The 19,651-nt window shown below is 47.6% G+C and overlaps 1 protein-coding gene across 2 annotated transcripts in view; it reads right to left on the reverse strand.

Moving 5' to 3' along the window:
* Nucleotides 1-18,343, reverse strand: part of LOC135897011 (uncharacterized) — a 33,882-nt gene extending 15,539 nt beyond the window's left edge. For both annotated transcript variants that reach the window (XM_070521376.1, XM_065425572.1), the window contains exon 1: nt 18,264-18,343. In XM_070521376.1, coding sequence (XP_070377477.1) covers nt 18,264-18,336 — 73 coding nt within the window. In that variant the 5' untranslated portion in view covers nt 18,337-18,343. The remainder of the gene's footprint in view (nt 1-18,263) is intronic.
* Between the last annotated feature and the right edge of the window lie 1,308 nt (nt 18,344-19,651).

The following is a 19,651-nucleotide window of genomic DNA, read 5'->3' on the forward strand; positions in this document are numbered from 1 at the left end:
AATCTTTAACTTCGCCATGAGCTACAGGGCGGGAGTGAGTGGAGGAAATGCCGTTGTTCAACGGTTTGAGAAAGCTGCGGCCTCCCGGGACAACAGTGGAAAGCTGCTGCAAAATCAGAACAAAATATATACGCCTACGTTGAAAGAGTTATAAAAAATAGACCTGCATAAAATGCAATAAGCAATCTCTATACAAATTGGAAACACGAACATACATGAACCTCAAAACTATGTGCATATAGAAATTAGACGCAATAAAGTTCATAAGAAATAAGCTCAGAAACGCGTATATTGGACGTATACGCAGAAATAACAAGTGCAGTACTAAATATACGACGTGAAGAAGTACAAAATTAACAAAGTAGAGCAAAGAAAATGAATACGAGTATCAAGAATGACAGTGAAATCACATTATATGATAGCATGCTTCTCTCACAGAATAGTTCTAAAGCGTTGTTCATTCTTTAATGTGAGCAAGTGAATTTGTTACCGGCGTAAGTGATTACCCGCTGTAGATAGTGTTTTGGCAATCTGTTGCTGACCATAGTTTGAGCTTGAATATAAGATATTCCTGGGAAGTTGGTTCCCGTATTGATACGTCAGTTTGGTTTGTCGTAGGCTCATAATGCTTAAAAACGCATCTAATATTGGTATTATGTTTAAGTAATTGGTATTTTTATCGGTGTCTTGCTCGCCTAACTATGTTTTGTGAAAACAGCTCATTACTGCAACTTTCTCCAAATTTCCATTTGCCTTCCTTCTGTGAATAAATGTCTTCCAAATGAATTTCCATTTAGCTCCGCATATAGAATCTTTAATACTTCAAAGAAGCATTTCCTAACTCTTACACGCAAGCACAAGCCAGTTTATTTCAAGACACCGTTGATTGTTATTCTATCTGGTCAATGGTTAGAAAAATGGACTTGCACAGTCACCTCGAAGATGATAAAGGTGAGTGTGACTTTCATTTTGTAAAGGTTAAGTTGATTATTTTGAGGGCGAGAACATTAGTGTCACGAAAAAGAGATCAGCTTGTGGTATTTCAATGTTCCGCTAACTCAAGGTGTGTTGAGCTGGACAGGGCATACTTGTGTTTCCTTAATCTCACAGTGACCGTCATATATCTTGGCACAAAATAATGGCAACTAGCAACAACGGCAACTTCGCATGGGACAAATAGCTCCTCATGGTTTGAAAAAAAGTGATCCACATCATTATCTTTAACTATTACATTGGTTCTAACATGATTACAAACTTTGAACCAATAACTCTAGTCTAAGGACTAGAAACCCTACACGATTCTTTTCCTGCCTCCGTTTCACCCTCTGAAATATAGGGTTAGCCCTTCTGGAGCCTTTGTATTCAGTTTTGTGGGCCATATACTTCAATACAGAGATAAATATTTCCTTTTGTTCTGCATAAAAAAAATTTGTGGAGACGCAACATGTATATAGGGACGGATTAGCAGCGAAGCTGTTTGGGCTGCATACATTATGAGATCGTAATTTTTTTTCATACGGCACCACGCTACACCCATACGCAAGCCACGTGGACAAACGCCAACGCTACAGTCATTCCCCTCTGCCTTTTCTCACCTCCATTGCTGTAGCGCTGTCGCCGTAATCTTATCCTCTCCCCTACTCGTCTCCACTGCTGCAGCACCGTCGCCACACTCCACCTCGCCTATTCATCTCCATTCCTGTCCAGATGCCGTGTCCCCGATACGAACTTACTGCGTACTGCGTACTGCGCTACGTACGCCGCTGCGTACGTAGAGTACGCAACGGCGTGCGTACGTAAGATAGCTACGTTATGCAAAGTGCGCATGTGCAGAACGTAACGCAAGCGGTATGTGATGCGTACGCACGCATCCTATTCTTGCGTGCGCACGCAGGGAGACTTCCGTGCTGCTCTCTTGGTTCTCGTTTGTACGGGAGAGCCCGAGACAAAAGAGTTTACCAAACTGGCAGCGTCAAAGGCGACCAGCGGAAGGCTGTAATTTTCAATGGCCTGCAATTTGGCTTTGCTGTGTGAAGTGAACGCGCAGAAGCCATTCCGGAAACCTACACGGTGGGAATGCATAGCAAAATAGGAACTTTGTTTTTGAGAAAGTTTTTAGCGTGTCCTGTTTGCGCGAAATGCAGAACCTGCTTCTGGCGCAGTCCGTCGCAAATGAACGTGCCAGGCTCAGAAAGCAAGTATTCGGTTTTTATTCTTCTGCATATGATTCGCGTATTTCATCCGTCTTAAAGGCCTAAATATAGTTCGACGAAGCGGGAACGCACTCACATGTTACATCACGTTAGCGATATCAACAGCGTCTAGTTCGACCGACGGTTCGACGTAGTGGCGGACGCAGGCATGCGCTCCGATGCGCCTGGTGTACAACGCTCGCCCACTTAGGTACGTAGGCATTTCTCAGTACTAAAAGCCCTAACGCAACACGCGCTCCTATCTTCCGCAAAGCACTTGCGTGCTGCGTACGTATCGTTATGGCGCAGTACTAAAACTGCTAATTTTCTTTCTATGCTCCGTCGAATGGGAACAGGGCACATGCGGTGCATCCTTGCATTTAGACATTCTCTCGATCGAATGCGTTAAAATAAAACCAATGAAATAACAAGGCTTATATTTCTTAACTCATCTCTTGTTTCTTTGAGTGCTATAAATTTCTGATGACGAACGGAGATCGAGCATATTATTAAATATTGCGCTTTTTTTCTGCGAGTCGCCACAATGAGGCGAAGGCTTACAAGAAGATATATTCTAGAGGCTTGCACCCACGAGGCAGTTCATACGTTGACCAGGGGCGGAATCCTATAACGGTTCGGAAAAGGAACCGTTAACATCGCTGTTTATATCACTAAATGTAGCACTCCCAAGCCAGAGGTGGAAGAAGGGGGGATTCGACCATTAGACGAGAGGGTGCTACCTCTAAACTGTACGTCATCATATTGTTACTCGAACAAACGACTAAAGCTGGAGACTATTTACAAGGTACATTTACAAAAGGTAAATGCAGCGCTGGCCAGCTCATCCGACAGCCAGAGAGCCAGTGAGCGTTCGTCGTCTTTGTCGGGGGGCCCGCGTGCACTGGTCACAAGAAACACGCAATATGCATATATCATTAACCCCGGCGGCAGAAGCACCATCCCGGGGCGTCTAAATATCCGTGCTGATAGGGGAGTAATATGGCTAGAGGCGTGCGACATGCACAACGTTATTGTTATTTGGGGCACATGAGGCAGTGGTACTGACTGGGACGATTTCGTAGGTAACTGAAGTCATGGCCCGCAGCACTAGATATGGGCCTGTCAGGAGTTTTTATGACAGGCCAACGTGACTAGTCCAGGAGCACAGGGCCACCAGAGATCCAGGCGAAAAGTGGACGTCTCTCAGTGGGCGATCGTAGAAGCTCCGTTGGTTGTTTTGAAAGGTCAGGAGGCGAGTGCGGGCAATTTCGTGTGCTTGGGCTGTCCTGGTGATGGCGTCAAATGAATACTCGCTCGTCGACGACGACGAACGCGCGAGCAGACGTGCGTACGATGGGCTCCGTGGACTACGGTTGCTCGAGCACAAGTTGGATGCGATGGTTTTGGTTTCAGGCTGGAATCAACAGCAGTCGAGAAACGGACACCGAGGATATCAAATTTTCCAAAGTAGGCCCTCGCTTTTCCACAATTTTTGAGGGTTTGAAGTGTTCAACGCGCTGCATGGTGAGCTCAGCCTAAGGTTCGACATAGCAGTGAGAGACCCCCGGAGTGGGTGGAGGCTCAGCTCGGAGACTATGATGGAAACTGTAGGAGGTTCCGAGCTTAATACGGAAAAAATTGAACGTGCCGGGGCAATGGTACGTTAGAAAGAAGAAACGGAAAGCGGGCCCCCTAGTGAATAACTAGGCACGCTATAGGGAACGGCAACGAGCCGCCGAGAAGCTCGCAGGGAGGAAGACGGCGGATAAGTCGGCAATATGCCCGACTTCTGGACGCCGCGGAGAAAATAGTCATGAGGCCGCACGGCGGTCTCGTACGTCTGGTGAAATACGGAAGTACGTATTTGGCAGATGTAATGCTTAGGGCGGCTGGCGTCAGCCCAGACGCCACTGGAGAGGACGTCATCGCGATGAATGTGAAGCAACGTTCCATTCTCGTCGAAACTGTCAGCGCGGAAAGGAAGCGAAAATACGCCTAATTGAAGCTCCTCGTGTTCGAAGGGGAAAAGATAGAAATGTCTACGTGCGTCGCTATGCCGGAGGATTGCGGGAAAGGGGTTGTGCATGAAGTCCCTTTGTCCTTCTCGGACGCAGATATCTTGAAAAGGCTGCAAATCTACGGGAATCATCCAGTCCTGGCAGTGCGACGACCCGGAATAACGCCGAGGGCAGTTTTAATACTGTTCGAATAGGTTAATACTTGTTCAGGCAATAGGTCCGCAGCAAACATGGGCCGAAATGTTGCGTCAGGGCAAATACCTTCCTGTGCACATCGTGAAGAATCTGATCAGACGTCTACGGAAAACGTCGTGACGTGGTTATCTCCGATAGCACGGAACGTTGCAACTGATATGCCTTTGGGTAGAACTTCTTTTGTCAGGCCAAAATTAACGACAGGGAGGCATGGGCGGTTATCGGCGACGGTCACAACGGAGTGGGGCACAGTGATATTCCGCATCAAAAGGACATCAGGCATAGATGCGGCGACATAATCCCCATCGGCCACAGGAAGATATTATAGCGAATCGAGGAAAATCAGGGTTTAGTTGGCAGGTGGATGAAAGCGGTCGTACTAAAGTTGTTGCGCAGTTCGGCATGAATATGCGCGAGTAGAGGAAGTTCGCGGCAAAGGATACCGGCAGAACAGTCGATCAAAGCTGAATGCGCCGTGAGAAAGTCGAGCCCGAGAATTAGGTCATGGGGACAATTGGTCAGCACTGAGAAAAGAACAAGAAGGTGGCGGCCGGCGATACTTATACGGGAAGTACGCATTCCAGTGACATCAACAGTGCTACCAATGGCTACGCGTACGGCTCGAGTAGTAGGAGGCGTGAGGACTTTCCTCAGTCGAAGATAGAGGTAACAACTCATTATGGACATATTGACTCCAGTATGTATTAACGCCGTCAAAGGGACACCCATTGACGTGAACATCAAGTAAATTCTGGTTCGTAGGGAGTGCCAATGTAGGATTTCGACATGACGAAGATATTGCAACAATATCAAAAGCTAATTGAGGAACTGCAGAATGTTTCTGTTTGCTAATCTAATATAAAATATAAATAAGTATTATACAGCACATTCTGAAGTGTAAACTTGTGGTGCCATGCTTTTACACAATGCAGAAGTAATTTATTAATGTCATTCTTTTTCATTGTCAGCCGGCAGGTGGTATCGCAACAGTAAATGAGTTGGCAGAGCGCAGCGTTATGTCCTCTGCTACCAGGAGCTTGCACGATGCACGCAATAGGAATACACTGCCAGCACTTCATAAATAGCGAGCGCAACAGAACTGTTAACTGGTTTTTAGGGCCACCTTTACTCGCCGACTATATAACTTTTCTTTCTGTTTTCGCCCTTCGTCACCGGCTCGGACATGACTCGCTCACCACCGCGCTGCCGCTATCCCTGCGATGTGCCGCACGGGACGTCGCCTGATACGAGCAATGGAACTTGAAATCGGACATTACGACATAAGGGGCTTGCATTGCCAGCACCAAGCAAAATCAAAGAGCGTGATGCTTACGGTGGGCGCTGTGTCGTGAAATTAAGCAACAAAGTGCAGCCCTCCCGGACTATAGAAAGAAGGGCAGCCGAATAAGAGATCCCCACAATATCCTCCCATCCCGACTGTATGGTTTTATCAGCCGAACGGAGGAAGCGCTGGACCAGCCAAGGTTGAGCCCTTCTGATTGCCGAATGGAGACTGCGAGCTATTCACGCTGGCGATAGCGCTGGGAATTCGACCTCACCATGAAAATACCTCCTTGGCATTAACTTTGAAGCAAAGTTCGCGGGAAAGCTGACCCAGCCCTTCTAACAGCAAAGACAGTAGTTGCGAGAAGAACAGCGTGGACAGTCTAGGCAGCAGAGATCTAGGCCATTCGAATGAACGTTTCACTTCTGACCGACCTCTGGGGGCTGCAGGCCGGTGGAAGTGAACCGCAGCGCGCAATGCTTTCCTCTGAGTGGAATGACCCCTGATACGTTTGCACCCGAGCCACATCCATTTGATAGCGTAGCCTGCGAAAGGTCTACATAGAAAGCCGGCATAGTGGTGCGAATTATTATCCGTCATTTCTTCGAATGCGTATTACACTTCCAGCCGTGGTCTACACCGAAAGAGCAACGTCAAGCAGACTACAAGGGCAAGTGATAGCCCCTGAAGCAACCAACGCACGCGCTCGCGACGCCCGCGTGTCTCCGTGGCTGGGCGGAGGGCGCGTGCGGCCAGGGTCACAAGCCAACAGTCAAGCCACAGCAACTGAAGCCAAAAGCACTATCCTTTCGGCAGTTCCGCTCTTAGCCAAATAAAGGCTCGCTTTTGAAATGATTGACAGATGTGTGACGTGATCGCTGAGGCAAGAAAAATTTTGGCGAATCATATGATGCCAAGTGAACCGTTCCCCTTCCGAACCGTTATATGGTTCGGTCTTGAGGCTGTATTCGGGACATTCCGACAATTTCTTTGGTGCGCGACGTAGCGTGACGCATACAAAATCGCGCTGGTGGCCCTGTTTTGCTTTGGTAACGTAACACAAACTTGACGTTTTGCCTAAGAAACTGAAATGAAGGCACTCAACCTAACGTTCTTGATAACGCAAAACAGCTTTCCTCCTCAACAAAAAATAAAGCAGCTAGTTCAATGGGCACGATTGTTATGTCGAAAACGCTTTCCCCTTCTGTCGCCTGTAGCTTACAAGCCGTCGTCTGCTTCATTAGCTAGGATGCGTGTCCCCGGGAAGCAGAATGAGTCATCTAAGCAACCTGAAAAAAATTAAGGAAGCGCATTGTTTTATTTTTCTGTCATAGCTCTCCAGCCAGGGTAGATGATGAGGTCTGTGCATGCTTATTGTTGGAACAGAGTCACGCGGGGGCGCTCGCGCCGTCTCGACAAAAACAAACCCGCACACGTCTGCACGCAGCCGACTTTTTGTTGTCTTGTGTTTTGTTTTTACATGCGTCCGTGCCATGACACTTCCTCGTATCCACCGTACTGGGCTGGAAATGTCATGCGTGCGGCTTATTTTGCGAAAATTGTGATGCCACTATAGCGTCATTAGGCAGTTTTAGTCCTGCGTACGCTGCGTACGCAAGGGTGTTGCGTACGTAAGATCACTACGTTCGGCAAAGTGCGCATGTGCAACACGCAACAGGAACGATATGTGATGCGTATGCGGCCGCTGCGTACGCATGCATCCGATTTTTGCGTGTGTACGTAGGGAGCCTTGCGTACTGCTCTCGTGGTTCTCGTTTGTTCGGGAGAGGGCGAGAAAAAATAGTTTCGCAAAATGGCAGCGTCAAGGGCGACCAGTGGAAGGCTGTACTTTTTAATGGCCTATGATTTGGCTTTGCTGCGTGAACGCGTAGAAGCCACTTCCGGATCCTGCATGGTGGGAATGCATAACAAACATAGGGAATTTGTTTTTAAGGCGAAAACCTTTCTAGGCTCATGGTGTTGTTTGTGTCAGCAGACCTGACCGCCGGAATGTCTGCCGAAGCGTCGTCGCGCCATATAAAGACAGATTAAAAACAGATTAAACAATGAAAAATTATTGATGGTGACAGTTAGTGCATGATAACGTTATAATAGAGATTGGTAGACGTTAATGACTAGTAATGACTAATAATGACTACTAATGACTCCCAAATGACCATTATGTCTAACGACCGCTTGTAATGATCAAAATTGATTAGAAATGACTAGAAATGTCAATTACTGAGTAGTAATGACTGACAATAACTACTAATGGCTTGTAATGGCTACTAATGACTCCGAAATGACCAATATGTCTAACGACAACTTGTAACGACTACAATTGATTAGAAATGACTAAAATGCTTAGTAATAACTAGTAATGACTACTAATGGCTATTATATGACATGTCTAAAGATGGCTTCTAATGACCACAATAGATTCACAAATGACAAAAATGCCTAGTAGTGAGCGGTAATGACTAAAAGAAAGAAGAGAAAGAGAAGAGGCAAAGAGAAAGACGCGAATGATAAGAGGAGGAAGTGTAGGCTTTCGCCGTTAACCTCTTAAAAGAGATCTCAAGAGAACCTGTTTTTTGAGAAAGTGTTCAGTGTGCGGTGTTTGCACGAAAGGCTCGACCTCCTGTTGGCGTAGTTCGTCGCAAATGACCGTGCCAGCCCCATATAGCGAGCACTTGGTCTTTATTTTTCTTGATATGATTCGTTTATTGCATCCGTATTGAAAGTAGTCTTTTAAATGACTAAATATAGTTCGACGTAGCGTGAACGCGCCCACACGTTACATCACGTTCGCGACCTCAACAGCGCCTATAGTTCGACTGACGGTTCGACGTACTTGCGGACGCGGCCAACGCGCTCCGACGCACCCGTCGCCTGCTTACGTACGTAGGCGTTTCGCAGTACTAAAATACCTAACGGGACATGTGCTCCTACGTTCCGCACAGCGCTTGCGTGCTGCGTACGTATCGTCATGGCGCAGTACTAAAACTGTCTATTATTGAAGAATATTACGAAGTCTGAAGAGTGTGAGAGTGGAGTTGCCGTGCGTCTAGTGGCTTTCGCACATGAGTGATTTAAAGGATCTCGTTGATATATGTCTGACTCTTTTGAATGAAAGCGTGGATGTCACAGCTTCCGGGTTACTACTGCATAAGACGGCTATTTCGTGTACGTGATTGCTGCTCCCAAGCACCAAAAGCTATTTTCCTGGGCTATGTAACATAAGAATTCTGCGATATATGAGTAAGCTACGAAAGCTGTGCATGACGGATGGACTAGAGCTTGGGTATACATAATGAAAGATTATTCCTCTCGCTTTTTATAGTCAACCCGCTCCAATCAAGAGCCGGGTACATTTGACACTAAGTGCCAAAACTAGACAGATAACTTTTGGAAATTTATGATTAGAACTGTCAGCTTTGGCCCAAATAAACCACGCGCTGAATGCGTTACATTTAGGATAAGTGCGAGAGCGTTCTAACGATTCTGCCAACGCTGCTTATATAGGACCTACTCACACAAATAACCGAGCTAGCACTTGCTCTCTGAAAAAGTCATGACGAACGGACGTAAAATATTGACTTCAGACCACAACAACCGTCTCAGTAACCTGCTTCAACACATTTCTACAATCGTCTTGCAGCAAAATCGAATCAGCTGCATTTCTGGCCCGCCTAACAAGGCATACAATACTGCGTCAAGAGGCATAAGCAAGACACATGTCATGCAGCCTACAAAAATGCAAGCGGGAAGGATATTGAAGCGGTACGCCGAATTTATCAGCGCCCACGAGCGCCCCTTGGAGCCAACGAGAAAACTGTATGGCGCACGACGAGAGAAAGTGCGGGCATTTAGGAGGCTGAGAGAAGGAGACGGGCGAACAGTACTTGCATTATATTTCAGTTTGCTAAGCTGCCACTTTAGCTGCCACAAGCTGCCAAAGTGACGTAACGCCCTCTGATGTGAACACGAAAAAAAATGTCAATGCCCTTCTACTCTGTGAGGAAGGATGGCCACCGAAGCTGTGTATGCGGACCAATAATGGCGAACTGCACCTTCGCCGCGGGTCGGCCTGGCATTGCACTATCTTTGGGATTGGCCCACGTATGGGGAGTGCTTAACGCCTGCTTCATCTCCGCCACGGGTCGGCCCGGAATTGCAATATCTTCGAGATTGGCCCTCGTATGGGGAGTGCTTAATGCCTGCTTCACCGCCGCCGCGGGTCGGCCCAGCATTGCACAGTCTTCGGGATTGGCCCACGTATGGGGAGTGCTTAACGCCGGCTTGTACTTCCGTTAGGCCGGTATTGCGCTGTCTGCTATATCGGCCTACCCACGGCCAGTGTTGAATATATTATATATATATATATAATATATATATATATATATATATATATATATATATATATATATATATATATATATATATATATATATATATAGTATGAATACGGTACAAGAGAGCAGCAGGCAGCGTGTCTCGACCAGACCAGCTCAGGCAATCTCAAGCTCGCACCTCCCGGACGACTGGCGACGTGTCTGCAGCGACGGGCATTCCTCGTCACTACAATCGCTCCCCAAAGGAAAAGGAGCCATCCTAGCGACTCATGGTGAACACAGAATCATGGGGTCGTAATATGGTTTCAGGCGTTGTACGTGGACGATTTCACGACCACGACAGCGCTGGTCCATAGGTGGCGTAGCAGGCTCTAGGATACAGTTCAAAGGTGATGTCCGCGCGACAACACGGTAGGGTCCTTGATATTTGGACACAAGCTTGAATGAGAGTCCAGCAGGAAAGGCGGGAACACAATGCCACCCAAGGAAGTCCGGAAGAAAGTGACAATGCGGGTGATCATCGTCACGTGGATACTTTTGTTGCCATTGGTCGGCGGCTGTAAAGGAACGGCCGAGCTGACGGCATTCCTCTGCGCGGTGGGCAGCTTCAGAGATCGGCGTACATTCGGAGTAGTAGGGTCTCTATGGAAGAGTGGTGTCGAGGGTAGTCGAAGGTTCGCGGCCATACAAGAGGATGCATGGGGAGAAGTTGTTATTCGCCTGTGGTGCAGTGTTGTAGGCGAACGTGATTAATGGCAAAATGAGGTCCCAGTCAGTGTCACGAGACGCGACGTATTCGAAGAGCATGCCGCCGAGGGTGCGGTTAAATCTTTCCATCAGAGCATTAGTTTGAGGATGGTAGGCAGTGGTGGTGCGATGAACGATGCGATATTCAGCAAAGAGCGCGTTAAAGACTTCGGAGAGGAAGACACGACCTCTGTCACTCAAAAGTTCGCGAGGTGCACCGTGACGGAGATAAAGTTTTTCAGCTGTAAGGATGCTATATCACGAGCGGTGGTAGCAAGAAGAGCGGCAGTTTTTGCGTGTCGCGTCAAATGGTCGATGGCGACGACTGTTCGATTCCCGGAAGCCGTGCTCTGAGGGGGTCCATACAGGTCAGTGCCAATGCGATCGAAAGGCCTGGCAGGACACGGGATTGGCTGGGGAGGACGAGAGACATGCGGAGCAAGAACCTTGCGGCATTGGCACTGAAGGCACGACCAAATGTACTTGCATACAAAGGTGTACATGCCAGACAAATAATACCTGGAGCGAAGTCGGGTGTACGTCTTGAACACACCCGCATGCACACACTGTGGGTCAGTGTGGAAGGCAGAACATATTTCACCACGAAGATGTCGAGGTATGACCAGCAACCACTTGCGGACTTCAGAGACGTAATTTTGGTGATAGAGAAGTCCGTCCCGAATTTCGAAGTGAGAAGCTTGGCGGCGCAAAGATCAAGAAGGTGAAGGAGCAGTCAACGGGTTTGAAAGGAAGCGGATAAGAGTACGAATCCAGGCATCCTTGCGTTGCTTTGAAGCCCTCTCGCACCCTGCTGGGAACGAAAATACTTGGTCAACGGCAGAGAGGCAGGCATCGCTTTCGGTTAACGCGGGTTTACGGGAAAGCGCGTCGGCATCGATGTGGCGGCGACCAGACCTGTAGACAACGCGCACGTTGAAATCTTGCAACCGCAAAGCCCAGCGAGCTAATCGACCTGAGGGGCCCTTCAACGTGGACAGCCAGCAAAGTGCATTGTGGTCTGCAATCACGTTGAAGGAGCGGCCATAGAGCCATAGGTCGAAATTTACCAAGTTCCCAGATTATGGCCAAACATTCCTTCTCCGTAACGGAATAATTCTTCTCGGCTATGGTGAGGGTGCGGCTTGCGTATGCAAAGACGTACTCGTCGAGTCCAGATTTGCGCTGCGCGAGCACAGCGTCGAGTCCAACAGAGCTGGCGTCAGTGTGGACTTCGGCCGGAGCTGTCGGGTCGAAGTGACGCAGTATAGGCGGTGAGATTAGTTGCAGACGGAACTCTTGGAAGGCATCGTCACAAGCAGACGAGCAGGCGTAGTCGTTCAAGTGGCTCCGTAGAAGCTGATTCAAGAGAGCCGTGATGGATGCAAAATTCCGAATGAAGCGATGAAAGTTAGAACACAGGCCAAGGAAGCTGCGAATGTCTTTTACGGAGGAAGGTTTGGGAAAATGAGCAGCTGCACGGAGCTGGGTGGTGCCAGGAAGAATACCGTGTTTAGATACTACATGGCCAAGGATGGTGAGCGGACTTGCGCCAAAGTGGCATCACTTCAGGTTGAGCCGAAGGAAGGCGGCAGTTAGACACTGCAACACTTCCTGCAGCCTACAGAGATGGGTGGGAAAATCGGGCGAAAAAGTAACCACATCATCTAACTAGCACAGGCAGGTTTTCCACTTGAGACCACGCAAAAGGCTGTCCATCATACGTCCAAATATCGCGGAAGCGTTGCAAAGCCGGAAAGCATGAAACAAAATTCATATAGGCCATCTGGTGTTACAAAGGTCGTTTTAGGTTGCTCTTCGGGTGCCATGGGGACTTACCAATAGCCGCTGCGTAAGTCGATAGATGAGAAGAGCTCCGCGCCTTGGAGACAGTCAAAGGTGTCGTCAATTGTCGGTAGAGGGTAAATATCTTTACGAGATATATTGCTAAGACGACGGCAATTGACAAAGAATAGAATCGATCCTTCCTTCTTCTTAGCATGAACAAGGGAGATGTCCAGGGGCTACTCGAAGGCTGAATGACGCCGCGCTTGATCATGTCAGCTACTTGGTCAGCGATAACACGGCGCTGTGTCGCGGATATACGATATGGTCTTCGTCGCAGTGGCGCACTGGTACCCGTGCCGATGCGATGACAAACAGTTCACGTGCGGCCCAAGGGAACATGCTGGCAGTCGAAAGAAGAACGGAACTTGCCAAGAAGGCGTACAAGCTGGGCGCATTGAGAAAGAGTCAACGTGTCAGCGATGGAGCTATGTAAAACATCGCGCGAAGTCGGCTCCTGCGCAGGATAACAGGTCACTCCGGTGACATCATGAGTGGCGATGGAACCAGTTGACACGTCAATGATGACAGCAGTGTCCACACACTGGGCATGGCCAATGCACTTCCCACGAAGCAAAGTGAGAGGGCAGGACAATCGGTTGGCGACAAGCAGTCTGCTGACGACGGCATGAACGACCAAAATAGCGAAAGGCAGCGGGGAACATCTGCGACGAGCGAAAATTGCAGATGGAATAAAAAGTACGCTGGCCTTAGCAACAATGTTGCATGACACTGTGGTAAGGGCAGATGAGTGTGGTAGAATTGTAACGCCTTCGGCAACAAATACTTTATCTTCCGGTTCACGAACGGCAAGGAGTGGGGCATTACACTGCGTTTGAAATTCCATTTCAGCACGAGAACAGTTGATGACGGCCTTGTTAGCGGAAAGAAAGTCCCAGCACAAAATAAGATCGTGGGAACAACAACACAGCACCAAAGATTCTACGGTGTAGGGGAGGCCGTTAATCACAATGGGAGCAGTGCACGCAACTGCAGGCGTGATACGGTCTGCACTGGCAGTACGAAGTAACACGTTGGACAGTGGCGTCGTGACTTTTCTGAGCGAACGGTAAAGTTTGGCACTAATAACTGAAACTGCGGCACCAGTGTCAACGAGGGCGAGTGCAGTGACGCCGTCCACATATGCATCAATAACATCAGTGGGAGAGGAGAGAGGCCTTGGTCTGTTCGTGGTTGACGCAGTTCTTGCCTCTGGAACTGTGACGATTAGTTTTCCCGTTCCAAAGTAGAAGGATGACGGCGCATCGGCGAAAGCGAGCGGCGTCGAGGTGATGGCGAACGGTGGTCAACAAGAGGGTGGTGGACCGAGTAGGAAGACATGTGGCCGGGGTTCTGAGACGCAGAGGGTGACGGGTATGGAGAAATGTACGGTGCGGCGTTGAAGCTACAGTGGTAGGACGTTGTGCGGAAACGACAAAATCGTCCAACGTGGCCAGGTAGACCCCACGCAGAACATATTGGCCGGCTGTCAGGAGTGCGCCGTTGTCCACTGCTGTGTGGGTACCGAGGCTGAACGATGTGAGGAGCGGGACGCAGTGGCCCGACTGATGGGGATGACGCAATGGTCGGAGGTGGTGGCCGCGCGAGGGCCTTGGCATCGCTGAGAAGTGCAGTCACCTCGGGAAAAGCAACGGGTGTCGGCACCGGTGGAGTCTCGCGGGCCGAAGAGAGAGCTGCGCAAACGAATGACGCCGAGTGGAAGACGCAAAGGCGAAGGCTTAGCCAGTCACACCAACAATAACGTCTAGCGCGAGCCCCACTTGCCTAGCGCTGGTGGTCCGGCTGCGGAACTCTGCACGGCGCAATTCTTTTTCATGACATTTTCTCCCCTCGCTGAACACGGAGCCGCACAGGTAGCCTAAGGCATCGTGGGGACGAAGGACTCGTGATACGGCTTGAGCCGATCTACGTGCACAGCTTCGGAGCCTCAGCGACGCAGGTCCATAGAAAGCGTGAGAGGTTCGATGACGTAGTTCACCGGATAAATTTGCTGTAGAACATGGAAGGGTCCTTGGTATATGGAGACAAACTTGGAGGAGACACCCGGTTTCGAAGTAGGAGGCACCGACAACCAACCGAGGGCGTCAGGCGAAAGCTGGTGGTGGGGGCGTCCATCGTTCTAACGAAATGCCTCAGCACCGTACCCCGTGAACCAAGCAAATAGCTGGGTTCATACACTTGTCCACCTTCAGTACCTTTAAAAGCCAGCCCTAACATAAAACCAAACAAAGACAGATTTCTTCACTAACGTGGGCAGCAACAAACTTTATCCAAAACGTGTCAAATCTCTTGCGAATCCGTCGCTGCAACTACTCGAAGGTCAACTGTCACGGTGGCGAGGGTACCGAGGCACCGAAATAAAGAACAAATGCAGGAAAGGGCGCCGCAAATACCAAGTGATGGCGTTCAACCAAGTGGGAGGCGGAGACCTTCTGTCGTTTTTGTTTTGTACTTGTTTCACCCGCACAACCGACGCGCGCCTTCTGCTGAAGCCGCCGCTACCGTGGATGCGTAAGCTTCATGCATCTAACTAAAGGTAGCGACATACATTTGTCTTGCCGCCGCAGCTGCTGCGAGGAACGTGCTAGGAGGCAGGACCGAAGGTCAACGTCTCCCTCTTGGTTGAACGCCATCACTTGGTATTTGCCGCGCTCTTTTCTGTATTTGTTCTTATTTTCGGTGCCTTGGTGCCCCCGCCACCATGACATTTCACCTTCTAGTAGTTACAGCGACGGATTCGCAAGAGATTTATCCAAAACATGTCAAACATGTTTGTTATAGTGTGCATGGTACATCGATCGTTTTGTTTTTATTTATTTTTATAAAATATCCTGTATATATTTTGCGACATGTAACATTTCCAAATACTGTTCTTTGACCAATTTATGCCGTTGCAATTGTGTGCTTGTTTGATGCGGTTTTGCAGCAAAGCTGTTGTTGTCTCGGTGGTCGGCATTATTCGTGTCCGTCCGTGAGCAGAAATTATCATCATCAGCGATGGCTCATACTCCCTTAATCAAGTGCCTAGGAGTCCCGCAAGTCATATCGAGTCACCTCACAATTGCAGAAGCACGGGACCCACATTTATCCCTAATTCGCAGCCTGAATACATGCCTACATCTTTTCAGAACTTGTACCCAGAATGATTTGTCTCATAGAGAACCGTCCAGGCGCACAGATGCACGCCATCTTTTATGAACACAAAACACTAATCGCGGCTTCCATGATATTTTTTTTCTTGGCACCCAGACGTCTGCTACCCACCATGGCTTCTACAGGCCCGAAAATAAAAAAAAAGTTCAATCGAAGGGCTTAAAAATAAAAGCGACGTTTCGACATAACCAGCGAAACAATTTCCTTTACATCAGCTATTTTAGAAGTACCTAGCATCCATTCACGCCTACATGGATGGTTACATAATCGAACAAAGTGCAACTGCAGCTTATGTTTTCCCATGCTTACAGGCAGAGTTTTCGATGGCACAAACAATAGTGGAATTATTGGCAATTATCCAAAGCATTTATTTTTTTTTAAACAAATAGACACCAAAAATATGTGGGTAGTTTATGCAGGCCCCGTATGCACTTTAGCATGTCTTGAAGATATTGCTGATAGCCAACCAAAAGCACGAATAACGTACGCAGTAGTGAACAGTTTACCTGAGGCTACTGAACGAAAACATCAAGTCATACAAACAATTAGCGGACTCGTTGGAAAAATCAGCCCATAAATATACCGAAATTCGGATCATTCCTTTATCACCGATGGACCCGCAAGGCATATGAAGAGTACCAAAGAAATACTTGTGTCTGTCATCCTGCTTTAATCAAAATACTAAGGAATACACTCTTGACGAAGTGTAACCTCAACTCAAATACCAAGGCAATTCATTTACTGCGCCTTGGAGCGGCACACACCAGACATTTCCTATATCGCATAAAACGCGATTCTTCCCCAGCTGGCTCTTGCGGGTACGACGGTATACCATATACTACTCCTCAAATGCCTCAGATACCTGATGCAAAGACGGCACCTAGAGTTGGAGCTAAACTCCAGTGATCCTTACCGACATTCCTCACTCACAAAATTACTGGGCCCATGTCCATCTAAAACTACACAGCGAAAAACATTGAACGCACTCGAACAGTTTTACTAAGAAAATGTCATCCTTAACAAGTACTGACTATTCGTAGTACGTAGCACACTAGTACGTAGCACTATTCGAAGTACGTAGCACACTGACTATTCAACGATGTAACTATAAATTGCCTTTATAATTTGTAATTATTAGCACTTTTATATTACCCCTTATACTTTTTGTGTGCTGTGCGTACATTATTTTGACTCAGTGCAATTGCTCATCTGTATATATGCTCATCGCAGTCTGCATCATGGCCGCTTGTGTGTGTTTGTGACTGTTTACAAATTTATTGTGGTACAACTTGCATTTCCCTTTTATATGTATATCTTCCTGGGTGTATAAGACTGTCTAGTGGGGATTCCTGGACACTGTGACTTGGTTTATTTTCATTTTCGTGCTACATATATTTTTTATTGCTGTTTCTGCGAAACCAAAAGGAGCACCCGTCCCTATTATAAGGGGATTACATCTCTTTTATTTTCATTTCATTCAAAAAATGAAATCGCTCATCCAACTCGGAATGCAAAGGCTACAAGCCCTCAACAAATTGAAGCGAAAAGTGCATACATTCATTGGAATCACGCATCCAAAGAACAGAATAGCATACGCTTCAATAAACAACAAGCGGTTATCATCATCACTAATGGCTCCTACCCCGTAAGCTAGTAAAAAATGCAATGGATCTTAGCCCCGTAAGGGAGAGGCTATAATTACCCAGAAGAGGGCAGCGAACAGCCATACGTACGTCAAAATAATTCTTACACACACAGGACACCATACGGTCTAATGAATAAGAAGCTCAAAACAAGCATCCGAACCATAAAATGGGTATTGCGCAACCCTCTCAACAACTGCATTGGTGGATTTGCAACAGCTTCGCTAGACATGCAGTTTAGCAGGGCCTTACATGCGCTTGCTGTGAAATACATGCGCTTGCTGTGAATGTACTCCCAGGAAATCTTCTTAACACATTTTTTTTCGTAGGATCTCATGCTGTAAAAGTGTTGTAGCGTACTGATTGGGAAACAAATATGAAATAAAAATATGTGCAAGTGGCACAGGTTTAAAAAGGAATGGGTATTTTCAAATTTACATCCCACGAGACACCAACTGACCTGGAAGCAGCAGTAGCCTTATCAAACGACAAATGTGGGGGTGGGGAGTATGCGATAGGCACTCCGCTTTTAAAAGTTGAAAACCCAAGAAATGCACGGGGCGCACGATACATTGCGAAAAGTACAAAAATACGTTTGATGAATAATAGCACCCGTATCCAGCAACGAATGAGCATATCAACCTGTTCTACAATCTCCATTACCTATATAACAACTGATTCAGCTTCAAAAAAATAGTTGAACGCAAACTGCTGTTTCCTATAAGTGCAATACCCATGGCTGTAATTCCAAGCGGGAAGCCCCTTAACAGGATGAATAACATTCAGCAACGATAACACAGAACGTTACTTACCAACGAGAGTTATTTCATAGACAAGGCCGGTAGTCATGAGGAAAGCGAAAAAACGCATGTTGATGTTGAGCATAGCGAGCCACTAGACACATTGAGTGATCGTAGGTGTGGTGCATGTATATGTACATATTACTTGAGGTCAAAGCGTGCCCGTAAACGTCGGCGTTCTGGGCGATATTTTCTCAGTAAAATGCCAGACTGGCAAATGTTCCAGCGCTTCCGTACGTCTGTAATGTATATATCATGTTTATGACTTCCCGGGCATGTAAAAAAAACAGTTACAACAGGTACCAGCAAATACTAAGAACTAAAACATACAAATACAATTGCATGGCTGCGTCGCTTGCACGCAGGAGAAATACATACTTCGAAACGGTATTCAATTAAAAGCACAGCATAAACAAGCCGCAGTTTCACCCGGAGGCGAATCATCCATTGCGATAGCGAATTAGTGGACAACTATGCCATGTAAGCAAAGCTGTTTATCCGCCATGTAAACTTGTAACCATAGGCATAGTAACTAAATTAGCAAGCGCGGTGTTTAGAGAGAGAGAGAGAGATACAAATGAGAGAAAGGCAGGGAGGTTAACAAGAGTGAAGACCTTAAGCAAAACATTGGAGTGAGGAAGCGTGGCGGCGACAGCCAGAGAACTGACATTCGTGAGGCCTCTCACATGAACGTGAACTAAGCTGCGAAAACACCTGGCACGGCCGACTCTCTGCAATTCACACATGGCGTTCAGGATAAGGCGGTGGTCGTAGTGCAGATGGGGCCAATGGCAGAAAAGGAACAGAACTGCGCGGCACACGCAGCACAGTCACAGCGTAGGCAGCGGTAGCGGCTTCATAAGAGCTCCATGCTTCAGGAACGGAATAATATGCGGATAATGAATACTTTCTTCCGCAAGCGCGATAGCTGAAAGTGGGCGTGGAGGAGCCCGAACGGGGAGACTAGAAATGAAATAGACTTCATACTCTGCGCTAACCCTGGCATCATGCAAGATGTGGACGTGCTCAGAAGGTGCGCTGCAGTGACCATAGGATAGTAAGAACTCGAATTAGCTTAGACCTGAGGAGGAAAGGGAAGAAACTGGTACATAAGAAGCCGATCAATGAGTTAGCGGTGAGAGGGAAAATAGAGGAATTTCAGATGAAGCTACGGAACAGGTATTCTGCTTTAACTCAGGAGGAGGACCTTAGTGTTGAAGCAAAGAACCACAATCTTGTGGGCATCGTTAAGGAGTGTGCAATAGAAGCCCATCGTAACTCCGTTAGACAGGATACCAGTAAGCTATCGCAGCAGACGAAAGATCTGATCAAGAAACGCCAATGTATGAAAGCCTCTAACCCTACAGCTAGAATAGAACTGGCAGAACTTTCGAAGTTAA

Source organism: Dermacentor albipictus, chromosome 7, assembly GCF_038994185.2.
Source record: "Dermacentor albipictus isolate Rhodes 1998 colony chromosome 7, USDA_Dalb.pri_finalv2, whole genome shotgun sequence".
Lineage (NCBI taxonomy): Eukaryota > Metazoa > Arthropoda > Arachnida > Ixodida > Ixodidae > Dermacentor > Dermacentor albipictus.